This window comes from Manis javanica, chromosome 9 (assembly GCF_040802235.1).
Source record: "Manis javanica isolate MJ-LG chromosome 9, MJ_LKY, whole genome shotgun sequence".
Taxonomy (NCBI): Eukaryota; Metazoa; Chordata; class Mammalia; order Pholidota; family Manidae; genus Manis; species Manis javanica.
Window position 1 is genome coordinate 86,939,174 of NC_133164.1, and position 14,673 is coordinate 86,953,846.

A 14,673-nucleotide genomic window follows, 5' to 3' on the forward strand; every position below is an offset into this window, starting at 1 on the left:
GGAAAACTGGACAGCCACATGCAAAAGAATGAAAGTAAACCAGTATCTCATACCATACACAAAAATTGATTCAAAATGCACTGAAGACTTGAACATAAGAATTAAAACCATAAAATTCCTTAAAGAAAACATAGGTGGTAAGGTCCTTGACACTAATCATGGTGATGATTTTTGAATCTGATACCAAAATTAAAAATAAAGAGGACTACTTCAAACTAAAAAGCTTCTTCGTGGCAAAGGAAACCATCAGCAAAATGAAAAAGCAACCTACTAAATGGGAGAAAATATTTTCAAATCATTTATCTGGTAAGAGACTAATATTAAAAATATGTAAATAAATTGTATAACTCAGTAGCAAAAAAACACAAATAACCCAATAAAAATTGGTTAGAAGAAGATCTTCATAGATTTTTCCAAAGAAGACATACATAGCCAACAGGCACATGAAAAGGTGCTCAACATCACTCAACAGCAGGGAAATGCAAATCAAAACCACAATGATCTATCACCTCACACCAGTCAGAATGTCTATTATCAAGAAGAAATAACAAGTGTTGGCAGGATGTGAAGAAAAGGGAACCCCTTCCACTGTTAATAGGAATGTAAATTGGTACAGCCACTGTAGAAAACAGTGTGGAAGAGTTCCTTTAAAAATTACAAATAGAGGGAGGAAAAAAGATGGCAGCATGACTAGGGTGGTGGAAATCTCCTCCCAAAACACATATATTGTGAAAATACAGCAAATACAACTATTACTAAAAGACAGACCAGAAGTATGAGTACACCAGCCAGTCTACATCTGGGAGAAGTGAACATCTCACAGAAAAGGGTAAAGTAAGAAAGCCACAACCCAGTGGGACCTGAGCACTCCCCCTACCCCAGCTCACTGGCAGGAGGAAGAGAATCAGAGCAGGCAGGGAGTGGAAGCAAACAACTGCTAAATGTCCAGCCCTAGAAATCTACTCCAGGAGCACAAATCCACATTGCTTGGTGCTCTGGAGATTAGAGGGGCTGAAAACTGAACTCAGAGACTAGGACTGCAAACAGGTTTCCTCAACCGGTGGCCCTGGGACAAAAGAAAAGCAGGTGCTTTCAAAGACTTCTCAACAGTGAGAGGGCTGCTAAAGGGGCAAGGGTTTAAGAGAAGGAACATATGGACAAAATCCTTCCAGAACACTCAGCCCAGCAGGTTGGGAACTTTCAAGAGCTTCAGGTACTCCGTCCCCCTGATTGGCAACACAGCCTTGAGGTCGCTAACCACAATAAGCACCTTCCTCTCCACCAGCACCTGTGCACCAACCTGCTGTCCCCACCATTGCTGCAGACCACCCAGAGGGCAGTCCTGCTTACAGCAACTACACAGCTTAATGCGGAGGCTTCTCCCTCTGCAGAGCTAATTGGCCCTGACAGTAGAGACAGGCACAGTGACTGGAAAGCACAAAAAGGCATTTGCCCTCACAGCAAACACCCACATGGCTCACGAGCAACCCCCACCATCACCCTAGGCCATCCTGAGGGGTGTGCTACCCATGGCAGCTTAGGGTATTTACCCAGAGGCCATTCCCTGTGCATTAACCAGAACAGACAGTGGAGACAGGCATGGTGACTGGGAAACATGAAATGGCTTTGCCCGCCTGGAAAACACCTGCACTGCTTGCCTGCAACCCCTGCCATTGCCTAGGCCAGCAAGAGGGCAACCTTGCCCATGGCAGTTTAGGGGATTGACCCAGAGGCCGCTCCCTCTGCATGGCTAACCAGTGCAGATGGCAGAGACAGGCACTGCAACCGGGAAGCACAAAAGGGCTTTGTCCTCAGGGCAGACACCCACACCACTCACCTGCAACCCCTGCCATCGCATGAGGCCATTCCGATGGCCACCCTGCCCATGGCAGTTTAGGGGATTAACCCAGATGCCACTCCATGCTTGCAATTAACCGACACAGACAACAGAGACAGGCACTGTGACCAAGAAGCAAGAAGACACTTTATCCTCCAAGCTGACATCTGTGCCACTCACCTGTGACCAATCCCATTGCTCCAGGACTATGAAAAGGCAGAAGAACCTTGTTCAATCCAAAATCCCTCAAACACCATAAAGAGGGCTTGGTAAGACTGAAATCACCAATTCTTTCTGAAAAAGAATTCAAAATAAAAGTCATAAGCATGCTAATGGAGCTACAGAAAAATATTCAAGATCAAAGGGACTAATTCAGAAGGAAGATAGACACCTTAAAAATACAGTAACAGAAATGAAACAAACAATGGAGGTATTTAAAAGCAGATTAAATAAGGTAGAGGAGATGGTAAATGGAATAGAATTTAGAGGAGAGGAATACAAAGAAGCTGAGGCAGAGACAGAAAAAAGGATCTCTAGGAATGAAAGAATATTAAGAGAACTGTGTGAACAATCCAAATGGAACAGTATTCACATTAAAGGGGTACCAGAAGAAGAAGAGAGAGAAAAAGGGATAGAAACTGCCTGTGAATAAATAATTGCCAAAAACTTCCCCAATCAGGGGAAGGAAATAGTCTCTCAGACCATGGAAGTCCACAGATCTCCCAACACAAGGGACCCAAGAAGGACAACACCAAGACATATAATAATTAAAATGGCAAAGATCAAGGACAAGGAAAGAATATTAAAAGCAGCCAGAGAGAGAAAAAAGATCACCTACAAAGGAAAACCCATCAGGCTATGATCAGACTTCTCAAGAGAAACTTTACAAGCCAGAAGGAAGTGACATAATATATTTAATGCAATGAAGCAAAAGGGCCTTGAACCAAGAATATGCTACCTGGCAATGTTATCATTTAAATTTTAAGGAGAGATTAAAAATTTTCCAGATAAGCTAAAGCTGAGGGAATTTACTTCACACAAGCCATCTCTACAGGTCTTTTAAAGGGACTGTTCTAGATGAAGTGTGTCTAAGGCTAAATAGCTGTCACAAGAGAAAATAAAACCACAGCAAAGGAAGTAGACCAATTAAATACTAACCAAAAGCAAAACTAAATCAGCTACCCACAGAGTCAGTCAAGGGATACAGAAAGAGTACAGAATATGACACCTAACATATAAAGAATGGAGGAGGAAGAAAAAGGAGGGAAAAAAAAGAAACTTTAGACAGTGTTTATAATAGCATACTATGTGACTTAAGTTAGACTCTTAGACAGTAGGAAGTTACCCGTGAACCTGTGGTAACCACAGATCTGAAGCATGCAATGGCAATAAGTACATACCTGTCAATAATCTCCCTAAAAGTAAATGGACTGAATACACCAATCAAAAGACCTAGAGTCACTGAATGGATAAAAATGCAAGACCCATCTATATGCTGCCTACACAGGACTCACTTCAAACCCAAAGACATACACAGACTAAAAGTGAAGGGATGGAAAAAGATATTTCATGCAAACAGTAGGGAGAAAAAAGCAGGAGTTGCAATATTTGTATCAGATAAAATAGACTTCAAAACAAAGAAAGTAACAAGAGACAAAGAAGGACATTATAAAATGATAAGGGGGTCAGTTCAACAAGAATATATCACCATTATAAATATCTATGTACCCAACATAGAAGCACCTGAATATGTACAGCAAATACTAACAGAATTAAAGGGAGAAATACAATCCAATACATTCATTTTAGGAGACTGCAACACACCACTCATTCCAAAGGACAGATCAACCAGACAGAAAATAAGTAAGGACACTGAAGAGGCACTGAAAAACACATTAGAACAGATGGACCTAACAGACATCTGTAGAACACTCCACCCAAAAGCAACAGGATACACATTCTTCTCAAGTGCACATGGAACATTTTCCAGAATAGATCACATACTAGGCCACAAAAAGGGCCTCAGTAAATTAAAAAATATTGAAATTGTACCAACCAACTTCTCAGATCACAAAGGTATAAGACTAGAAATAAATTGTACAAAGAAAACAAAAAGGCTCACAAACACATGGAGGCTTAACAATATGCTCCTAAATAATCAATGGGTCAATGACCAAATTAAAACAGAGATCAAGCAATATATGGAGACAAATGAAAACAATAGCACAACGCCCCAACTTCTGTGGGACACAGTGAAAGCAGTTCTAAGAAGAAAGTATATAGCAATTCAGGCCTATTAAAGAAGGAAGAACAATCCCAAATGAACAGTCTAAATTCACAATTATTGAAACTGGAAAAAGAAGAAAAAATGAGGCCCAAAGTCAGTAGGAGGAACATAATAAAGATCAGATAATAAATAAATAAAATTGAGAATAATAAAACATGGAAAGAAATAATAAAACCAAGAACTGATTCTTTAAGAAAATAAACAAAATAGATAAACCCCTACCCAGACTTACCTAGAAAAAAAGAGAATCTACATATATAAACAGAATCAGAAATGAGAAAGGAAAAATCACTATAGACACCATCAAAATACAAAGAATTATTAGAGAATACTATGAAAAATTATATAAACTGGATAACCTAGAAGATATGGACAACTTTCTAGGAAAATACAACCTTCTAAGACTGACCCAGGAAGAAACAGAAAATCCAAACAGACCAATTACCAGCAATGAAATTGAATCAGTAATAAAAAAATTGCCCAAGAACAAAACCCCTGGACCAGATGCCTTCGGCACTGAGTTTTAACAGACATTGAGAGAAGACATAATATCCCTTCTCCTCAAAGCTTTCCAAAAATACTACAAACCAATATTCCTGATGAATATAGATGCAAAAATTCTCAACAAAATATTAGCAAACTGAATTCAAAAATACATAAAAAAGCTCATCCATTGTAATCAAGTGGAATTCATCCCAGAGGTGCAAGGATAATACAACATTCAAAAATCCATCAACATGATCCACTACATCAATAAAAAGAACAAAAATCACATGATCATCTCCATAGTTGCTGAAAAAGCATTTGACAAAATTCAACACCCATTCATGATTAAAACTCTTAAGAAAATGAATATAGAGGGCAAGTCCCTCAACATAATAAAGGCCATATATGACAAACCTATACCCAACATCATACTTAACAGTGAATAGCTGAAAGCTTTTGTCCTAATGTTGGGAACAAGACAAGGATGCCCACTCTCCCCACTTATATTCAAGAGTGTACTGGAGGTCCTGGCCATGGCAATCAGACAACAAAGAAATAAAAGGCATCCAGACCAACAAGGAACAAGTTAAACTGTCACTGTTTGCAGATCACTTGATATTGTACCTAAAAATCCTAAAGAATCCACTCCAAAACTACTAGAACTAATAGCTGAATTCAGCAAAGTTGCAGGATACAAAATGAATACACAGAAATCTGTTGCATTCCTATACACTAATGATGAACTAGCAGAAAGAGAAATCAGGAGAACAATTCCATTCACAATTGCATCAAAAAGAATAAAATACCTAGGAATAAACCTAACCAAGGAAGTGAAAGACCTATACCCTGAAAACTACAAGATAGTCTTGAGAGAAATTAAAGAGGACACTAATAAATGGAAATTCCTCCCATGCTCTTGGGTAGGAGGAATTAATATTGTCAAAATGGCCATCCTTCCTAAAGCAATCTACAGATTCAGTGCAATCCCTATGAAAATACCAACAGCATTCTTCAACAAACTGGAACAAATAGTTGTAAAATTAATATGGAACCACAAAAGATCTCAAATAGCCAAATCAGTCCTGAGAAGGAAAAATAAAGCAGGGATTAAGCTCCCTGATTTCAAGCTCTACTACAAAGCCACAGTAATCAAGACAATTTGGTACTGGCACAAGAACAGATCCATACACCAGTGGAACAGAATAGAGAATCCAGATATTAAACCAAGCATATATAGTCAATTAATATATGATAAAGGAGCCATGGATATACAGTGGGGAAATGACAGCCTCTTCAACAGCTGGTGTTGGCAAAACTGGACAGCTACATGTAAGAGAATGAAACTAGATTACTCTCTAACCCCATACAAAGAAGTAAACTCAAAGTAGATCAAAGTCCTGAATGTAAGTCATGAAACCATAAAACTCTTAGAAGAAAACATAGGCAAAACTCTCTTGAATATAAAGATGAGCAACTTTTTCATGAACATATCTCCTCGGGCCAAAGAAACAAAAGCAAAAATGAACAAGTGGGACTACATCAAACTAAAAAGCTTCTGTACAGCAAAGGACACCATCAGTAGAACAAAAAGGCATCCTACATTATGGGAGAATATATTCATAAGTGACATATTTGATAAGGGGTTGACATCCAAAATATATGAAGGGCTCCCGTACCTCAAAAACCAAAAAGCAAATAACCCAATTAAAAATTGGGCAGAGGATCTGAACAGACAATTCTCCAAAGAAGAAATTCAGATGGCCAACAGGCACATGAAAAGATGGTCCACATCGCTAATCATCAGAGAAATGAAAATTAAAACCACAGGAGATGTCACCTCACACCAGTTAGGATGGCCAATATCCAAAAGACAGACAACAACAAATGCTGGAGAGGATGTGGAGAAAGGGGAACCCTCCTACACTGCTGGTGGAAATGTAATTTAGTTCAACCATCATGGAAAGCAGTATGGAGGTCCCTCAAAAAGCTCAAAATAGAAATACCATTTGACCCAGGAATTCCACTCCTAGGAATTTACCCTAAGGAAACAGGATCACAGATTCAAAAAGACATATGCACCCCTATGTTTATCGCAGCACTATTTACAATAGCCAAGAAATGGAAGGAACCTAAGTGTCCATCAGTAGGTGAATAGATAAAGAAGAGGTGGTACATATACACAATGGAATACTATTCAGCCATAAGAAGAAAACAAACCCTACCATTTACAACAACATGGATGGAGCTAGAAAATATTTTGCTCAGTGAAATAAGCCAGGCAGAGAAAGAGAAGTACCATATGATTTCACTCATCTGTGGAGCATAACACCAAAGCAAAAACTGAAGGAACAAAACAGCAGCAGAATCACAGAACCCAAGAATAGACTAACAGTTACCAAAGGGAAAGGGACTGGTGAGGGGTAAGGGGAATAAGGGACACTATGATTAGCACACATGGCAGGGAGCACAGGGAAGGCAGTATAGCACAGAGAAGACAAGTAGTGACTCTATAGCATCTTACTATGGTGATGGACAGTGACTGTAATGGGGTATGTGATGGGGACTTGATAATAGGGGGAATGTAGTAACCACTATGTTGCTCATGTGAAAACTGAGCATAAGATTGCACATCAATGATACCTTAATAAATAAATAAATAAATAAATAAATTACAAATAGAATTACCATATGACCTAGCAATTCCACTTCTGTGTATTTATCGAAAGAAAACAAAATCACTAAATTCAAAAAGCTTTGGGTACCCCCGTGTTCACTGCAGTATTATTAACAATAGCCAATATATGGAAAAAACCTAAGTATATCCATCAATGGATGAGCAGATAAAGAAAATGTGTTATATATACATTGGAATATTATTCATGCATAAAAAAATAATGAAATCCTGCCATTTGTGACAACATGGATGGGTCTTGAGGGCATTATGCTAAGTTAAATAAGTCAGAAAAAAATAAATATCATACTATTTAATAATCTAAATAAACAAACTATGCTCATAGATACATAAAATAAATTGGTGATTGCCAAGACAGCAGATAAAGGTGAGCAAAATGGGTGACAGGAGTCAAAAAGTACAGACTTCCAGTTTAAAATAAGTAAGTCATTAGGATGTAATGTACAGCATGGTGACTATAGTTAGTACTCTATTGCATATTTGAAAGTTACTGAGAGAGTAAATCTTTAAAGTCTTCATCACAAGAAAAAAATTTTTTGTAACTATGTATGGTAACAAGTGTTAACTAGACTTACTGTGGTGATATATGTGAATATCAAATCATTATGCTGTATACCTGAAACTAATATCAACTTCTATGTCAATTACATCTCAATAAAAAGAAAAAAGAAATTACAGTAGGAAATGAGAAGTGACCCAGATTTGTCATTTGTTGCCATTTGGGATTTGAGTTGGGAACTAGACTTCCCCAGGATAGGCTCCTCCTCCAAAATGAAATTTACCACCTTTTACTTAATCTGAATAAGAACTTCTAGCCATTTCTTTGGAAAAATTAATGTAACTGAATGATGTATTTTGGAATCTTTCCCATAAAAATACATGCTCATTTTTTGAAGAGTATATTAACATTATTCTTTAAGAGAAACTAACGCTCATTCTTTTTACCCTCTTTTAGTACCGTCATCTGCATTATAATGGACTGTGGTGCAGTAACATGAGCAAGTTTTCGGATGGTTCTCAAAGGCAAAGGACCCTTCTTTCTGATTGCATTACCTTCTCACCAGATGGAAAAATAGCACTGATAACCAATTACTGAAAAAACTGACAGCTAGTGTTCCTTACCATCACCCTTCTTTACTCAAGGACTTTAGAACTAAAATGTTCCCTCAGTACAATATATTGATTTCCAGAATGCAAATGGACTGAGTCACACGGATTTTCTCAGCCAGTAACCATACAATTATGCAAATCCTATCTTCCAAAGTATGGAATGCTCCAATCATAGAAAGACTGTCATTGGTTGGTGAGCTTTAGGAAGAACTTAAAACATACTGTGTGAACAGTACGTTACATTTCTAAAACCCCAAATGTAGGAAAAATATGCAGACATACAGATTTATAGGCCAACTCTTAGTAATAATATGAAATACACTTAAAGAGCTTTTAAAACTTTGTATTTTTGTACAAAATATTTGCCTTTTTACAATTTTTTCCTTGTTTTACTTTTTTTTTTTTTTTTGTCTTTTGTCATTTTACCAATATACTACATGGAACCAAAGAAAAAAGTAATGGTACTAATAAAAACTCCCAGGGTTTCTTATCAGATTTAATTCTACCCAGTGGTAAAGAATTTAATTTCAGTTGTGGTTTAAAAATAAATAAATATATGAGTGTATATATTTATATTTTTTTAATTTATCATTTCCTCAGAGGAAATAGCTATGAGAGTATGATAGGCTCTCCAGGCACCTGACCTGCTATGTGCTGCGGGAAGATGGAAGACATTTTTCTTTCTGAATGGCTTTTGAACAAATGAATGCAGTGGAAGAAAAGACCCTTTCTTTTCCTCCTCCATTATCTATGTTCATCAACTCCTCCATCCTTCCTAACTAGCAGTTAAAGCTGAAGCAGACAACAAAGGTAATAGCTGTTCCCATTTAAAAATATATATTTAAAGAAATATATATAAGTCAGGTTAACAATACCAACCATGTATATTTGCCTCAGATGACAAAGCTGGTCTCTAGTTGAAAAAGCATGTGAACTCATTCATGACTCAAACAAGTCACACAATAATAATAGTTTAAATATATTTAGCATTTTCATGTACATTATCTCTTCTGCTCCTCATGCAAAACCTATTGTCCCTACTTTAGAAATGAGGAAACTGAGGCTCATATGGAGACTTGCCCATTACCCACATTGCTGTCACACTTTCAAAAATGCAAATTTGATCAGGTTCCTCCTTCTTATGTCCCCAAATCTGAGTCCATCCTACCCCTTACCCCAAATTTAAAATCTTCCAAAGGATCCCAGTTGCCTAAAGAACCTTAGTGACCAGGTTCCAATCCCACACTCCCTCAGCCAGGCCCAGGACAGACTGACAAGCCACCTGCACGTTCCGCCATGCTCTTTGTTCCCCCAGGGCTCTACCTGGACTTCCTCCCCATCCTTCCTGCCTGGAAAGTACCTCCTTGAAGATTCAGCTCAAGCATTACTTGTCTGAAAGCTTCCTTGACAAATGCACCCCTGGGTAAACTTCATGCTTCCAGGCCAGACGCTGGCACAAGTGCTCTCGGTGCTGTGGGAGAAAACTCTTCACTGCCTTAGGTGATCTACACATCTGTTTAGAGGACTAAAAATTGAGAGAGAAAGGGGAATATGGCTGACCGGTGAGGACATCTTAAAGGAACGGAAGCATGAGAGAAGCCAAGCAAAAGAAATAAAGGAATTCATGTTGCTAATAGTTGGTTATTATACATCCATACATTGGATATGTGTATAATATACATATTATTCCATGAAAATGAATAGAAGACTGGGTGAAAAGGATCAAATGGTAAAACACATTCATTCTATTTACCAAAGTAGGGCCCTTGTCAGGGAAAAGCTTTAGAAACCTTTTATAAAGGGCAGTGTGATGGAGCATCTCTTTTCTTACCGCTACACTCAACAGTTTTAGATGCGTAGGTGAACTTTTCCGTCCTTTTGAGGTGTTGCTCTGTACAATAATTCTGTTTTCCTGGGAGGAGTCCCTTACTAGCATGGCATCTCACTTATTTTATAAATCACAAAGCAGATATTGAAAGATTTTGCTCTGCCATTCATCCTTTTTCTTCTCCTAGATATCATTGTTGAAGTAAGTGCATAGCATACCCAGGCTACGCCAGTTACACAGAAGTTTAGAGAAAAGCAGGCTTAAGATGACCAATTTTAATTCTCCAGTGGCAGGGCTCCTGGTTTTCAAATTTTTTGGTGAATAAGTCTCGAATGAACTGCCTCGGTCCACCCCTGCCAGCCAGAGCCAGGATGGTGTCCGGGCCTCCCAGCTTCCCTCCAAGGACTTGTTAGCCCTGAGTTTGCAAAGTAGGGATCCCTCATGCTGCTTGGGCAGGAGTCAGCTGCTAGTATGGAAAGTTCTTCCAACAGCCTCATCCAGATGGGTCATTAAACGGGCTTAACCAAAGAGCCTTGATTTAGTCCCCTTGGCCTGGGATGGAGAATTGTCCTTTGGCCAGTCTTCTAACCTTGGTGCTGGAATTTGCAGTATTCTGTAACCATTACTCATTGCCATGACCCATTCAGTTGTGCCTGGAAGCTGCAGAGATTTAGAAGATTCTTAAAATCAATTTCTGTGCCATGGAGCCAAGGAGTTAGGTCAGGCCTGACATAAACAGGCACAAAGTGCTGGCTCTAAGTAGCTATAAAAGCACCTACTACGGTTGAGGAGTTTGACATATACCATCTCCAGCCCCATGGAAGGAAACTGAAGATTAACAGGTTAAATTATGTCCAAGAACTGGGATTTGAGCCCGTGACCCCCTAGCTTCCACCCCACCATGCTATCTCCTATAGCTCAACAGTGCCCTTCCTGAGAGTCTGGGCCTTTTGCATTGTATTTTGTTCTTTGCCACAAGAAATCAGCCAAGCCACTAAGATTACCTCTCTCTTTCTTACAGAACCAGGGAGATAATGTAGGAATCCCCATCTGCACACTTTAGATAAAAGTACTAGGCCAACCGCTTTATTATTAATGAGCAAAGAAGCGAAAGTCAATTTGGTGCCCATGCCATGGATGTCCAAAGAGGTCTAGTTTGGAAAAATCACCCTAGATTCTAAAATAGCTGGACCTCTCAGAGAGTTCTCTGATATAATTAGAGTTAAATGAAAGGATAGGCTTTGGAGCCAAATAGGCTGAGATTTGAGTCCTCGCTCTACTGCCTAGTGGTGAGACACATTCAAACAAGCAGCAAATAGCTCTCTCCCCTCATGTCCCTCCTTTTCCTTACTCACATACAGAACGAGCATGGTCCAGAACTGGTTCAGCACTGGCCTCCTGTGTCCTGATATCATTAGAGAGACTTTGCATTGACAGTTATCTCACTGATAATGCATCCTTCCAAAGGACAGGAGTGACATGGTGAAAAACTAAAATTGTAATATCTCTTCTCTCACACCAGTAAATAATGAATAAAATTAATTTGTACCTTTTTCTGTGCCATCCCTTCCATTAGGTAACAGAGTAGAAATTCCTATCAATTTGTATTAATTACAGATTTGGCTGCTGTAATAAACACACAAATAGCAGCCTAAGTAAGATGGAGGCTTCTTTCCCTGGTGCCCAACAATATTTGCCTAAGCATCTCGGGAGTCACCCACCAACTGTCTTTCTGCCGGCTGGAAGCTATCACTTGCACTTGCAGGGTCCAAGAGGGCTCAGCGCCACACCCACAGTCCAGAGCTCCCTAACCCGCCAGCAGCTTTGTCAATTACCTGTGTATTGCGCACGCCTCCATTACCCAGCTTGAGTGTCATCTTTTTCTTGTTGGACCCTGACTGACACCCTGCCTGCCTGCACCCACCTCCACTTCTAGGGCCTTTGCTCATCCTATTCCTGGCCTCTTCCCTGCCATGTAGTGTGTCCCCCATCCTCTTCATGGGTCCAAACATGACTCTCCTTTCAAGACACACACCCCCTTTCAACACCCATCTTCTAAAGTCCCCAGCTCCCAGGGAGCTCCCCCTTCCCTTAATTCCCCCACCACCCACCACCTGTACCACATCAACAATACCTTGTTTCACAGCAAAGCACAGCAGTCTGCAAACTGTGCTCTGGGCAGCCTAGGCATCCTGTAAAGGTGCCAGTCATTGGAAGGAAGGTATTTGCAGAGGACATGGCACTCCAGATCACTATCCAGACAGCTATGGGTTTATCTCAGGTATGAGGCTTCATGTGAGGTTTAAAAAATTTGATGCAGTACACTAGTCTTTAGCTTTTCTTGCATATAAATCCTGTCCACCCAAAATGAATAAAATTATTTTAAATATCTCCAAAATCAAGGAATTTGTGTTCTCTCTGTGTTAGATGCAGATGAATGATGGACAGATGGAAGGATGGATACAAGGATGGAGGCATGGACAGATGGATGGGTGCACAGACAGATGAACGCATGGACAGATGGATGGGTGCATAGATGGATGGATGGACAGATGGATGGATGCACAGACAGACAGATGGGTGGATGGACAGAAGAAAGGATGCATAGATGAATGGATGCATGGACAGAAGGATGGATGCACAGACAGATGGATGGGTGCAAGGACAGATGGATGGGTGCATAGATGGATGGATTCATGGACAGATGGATGGATGCATGGATGGGAAGGCTCTGGCCCCCATCATAAGCAGTTTCTTCACAGGTTCTACCCTCTTCCTCATAATCAGTAAGAACATGTCTTTTTGCTCCTATAACTTCATCCAAACTCCAAAAGATCAATTAAAGGGGAATGTAAGGTCAGAAGGACGTGGGGAAGGCTGGCTGGACTCAGCTGCATGAGGCAGCTCCTGATCTCACTTTCTGACACCTGAGAGCAAAGTGGTGCAAGAGGAATGGCACGGAAGCCTGATGCCGTGGGAACACCTGCTCAAAAATACAAAAGGCAGGAGTCTACAGTGGACTTGCAAACTTTTTAAAAATCTAAAATTCTGCCTCCAAAAAAGATGTCTGAGCTCCAACCTTCCACTATGACATTCACAGATAGTAAAATGGAGAAAGCAATCCTTTTCCTCTTGCGCGGTCAGCACAATGGTCGTATGTGCTCCAGCACTCGTAGTACCTCGTTTCTGATCGTGACAATAACTTGTATCTAAATAACTATTTGCTATGTCTCCGTTTGGACAATACAATGTGAAAAGAAGACAATTTTTTCTCCAAAAGCATAGTTTGGGGCCCATTTTATAAAATAGTCCAGATTTCAGGTCCTATAAGATGACACTTAATTGACCCATTGCAAAGAGATAATCCTTTTATCCTGGAACATCACCCATTCCAACCCTATACCTTTAGCAACTTCACCGGGTGAAGTGTACAGGAGTCCTGAATCAATAGGCATGAGGAGTAATGGCCAGCATCTTCATACAGGCCCTGACATTTCTCCAAAAGGAAAGATAAAGCCTAGAAAAATTAGATGATGGAAGGATGGATGGGAAGATAGAGATATATACAGATACATAGATACATAGATAGACACACAGATACACAGATACATACACACACCAAATAGAAAAGAGAGATTGAAGGTCAGCTAGGAGAAAGCTGTTACTTTTTAATCTGGAGTCCATCTGAAAGAGTTATTTCAGTGGAAAAGGAGCACTGCCCTCAAAGCCCGCTGGACGTTCCACCCACCCTGCATGCCGGCATTTTTAATTATGACAGGTTAGGAGAAGCTGGCTCTGCTGCATGCACTCTTCTAAAAGCATGAAAAGCATCTGCTCAAAATAATTTTTGCTCGCTTTTCAACTCTGCAGCTATACTGTTTGGAAATTATAGAGCCCCGGAAATTACCTTTTCCTGTTTTCATTTTCTGTTGCAGGCTACAAGATCACACACATTGCATTTCCTGCAGGGTGCAGGAAGAATTGGCACCCTGGTCAACTGGCCCCAGCACTGGGGATTGCTGCTCTCCTCCTGTAGGGACTGTGTTCCTCCCTCTGTAATTCAGCTCACTGACATGCATTCTGGAAAAACAGGCACCTAGAGGGGCTGGAGCAGGAGAGGCCAGAAACCCAGCATGTTATCCAAACACGGGTAGAAAATGAACCTCCCCAGGAGCAGATCTGCTAAACTGAAACCCTCATGGGAAAGTACTTGGCACCAGTGAAAAGCAGACAAGGTTGATCTGCTGCCCCCTCTACTGTGTAAGCCTTTGAATGAACTCTGGAGTCTCATCCTTTCTGTTCCAGCCCTTTTGCTATTTCTGAGAAATAATCTCATGCTTAATGTTAGAGATTACATAGGAAAATACCACTTCACCTAAGAAAATAAACCAATCTGCCAAGCTTAGCACTTGAAGGATAGTGTCCCAGACCAC

At 40.1% G+C, this 14,673-nt stretch overlaps 1 protein-coding gene across 2 annotated transcripts in view; it reads left to right on the forward strand.

Annotated features, from left to right (window-relative positions):
* COLEC12 (collectin subfamily member 12) overlaps positions 1 to 10,046 on the forward strand; it is a 209,531-nt gene extending 199,485 nt beyond the window's left edge. For both annotated transcript variants that reach the window (XM_017671324.3, XM_073212870.1), the window contains one exon: positions 8,258 to 10,046. In XM_017671324.3, coding sequence (XP_017526813.1) covers positions 8,258 to 8,277 — 20 coding nt within the window. In that variant the 3' untranslated portion in view covers positions 8,278 to 10,046. The remainder of the gene's footprint in view (positions 1 to 8,257) is intronic.
* The last annotated feature ends 4,627 nt before the right edge of the window (positions 10,047 to 14,673 follow it).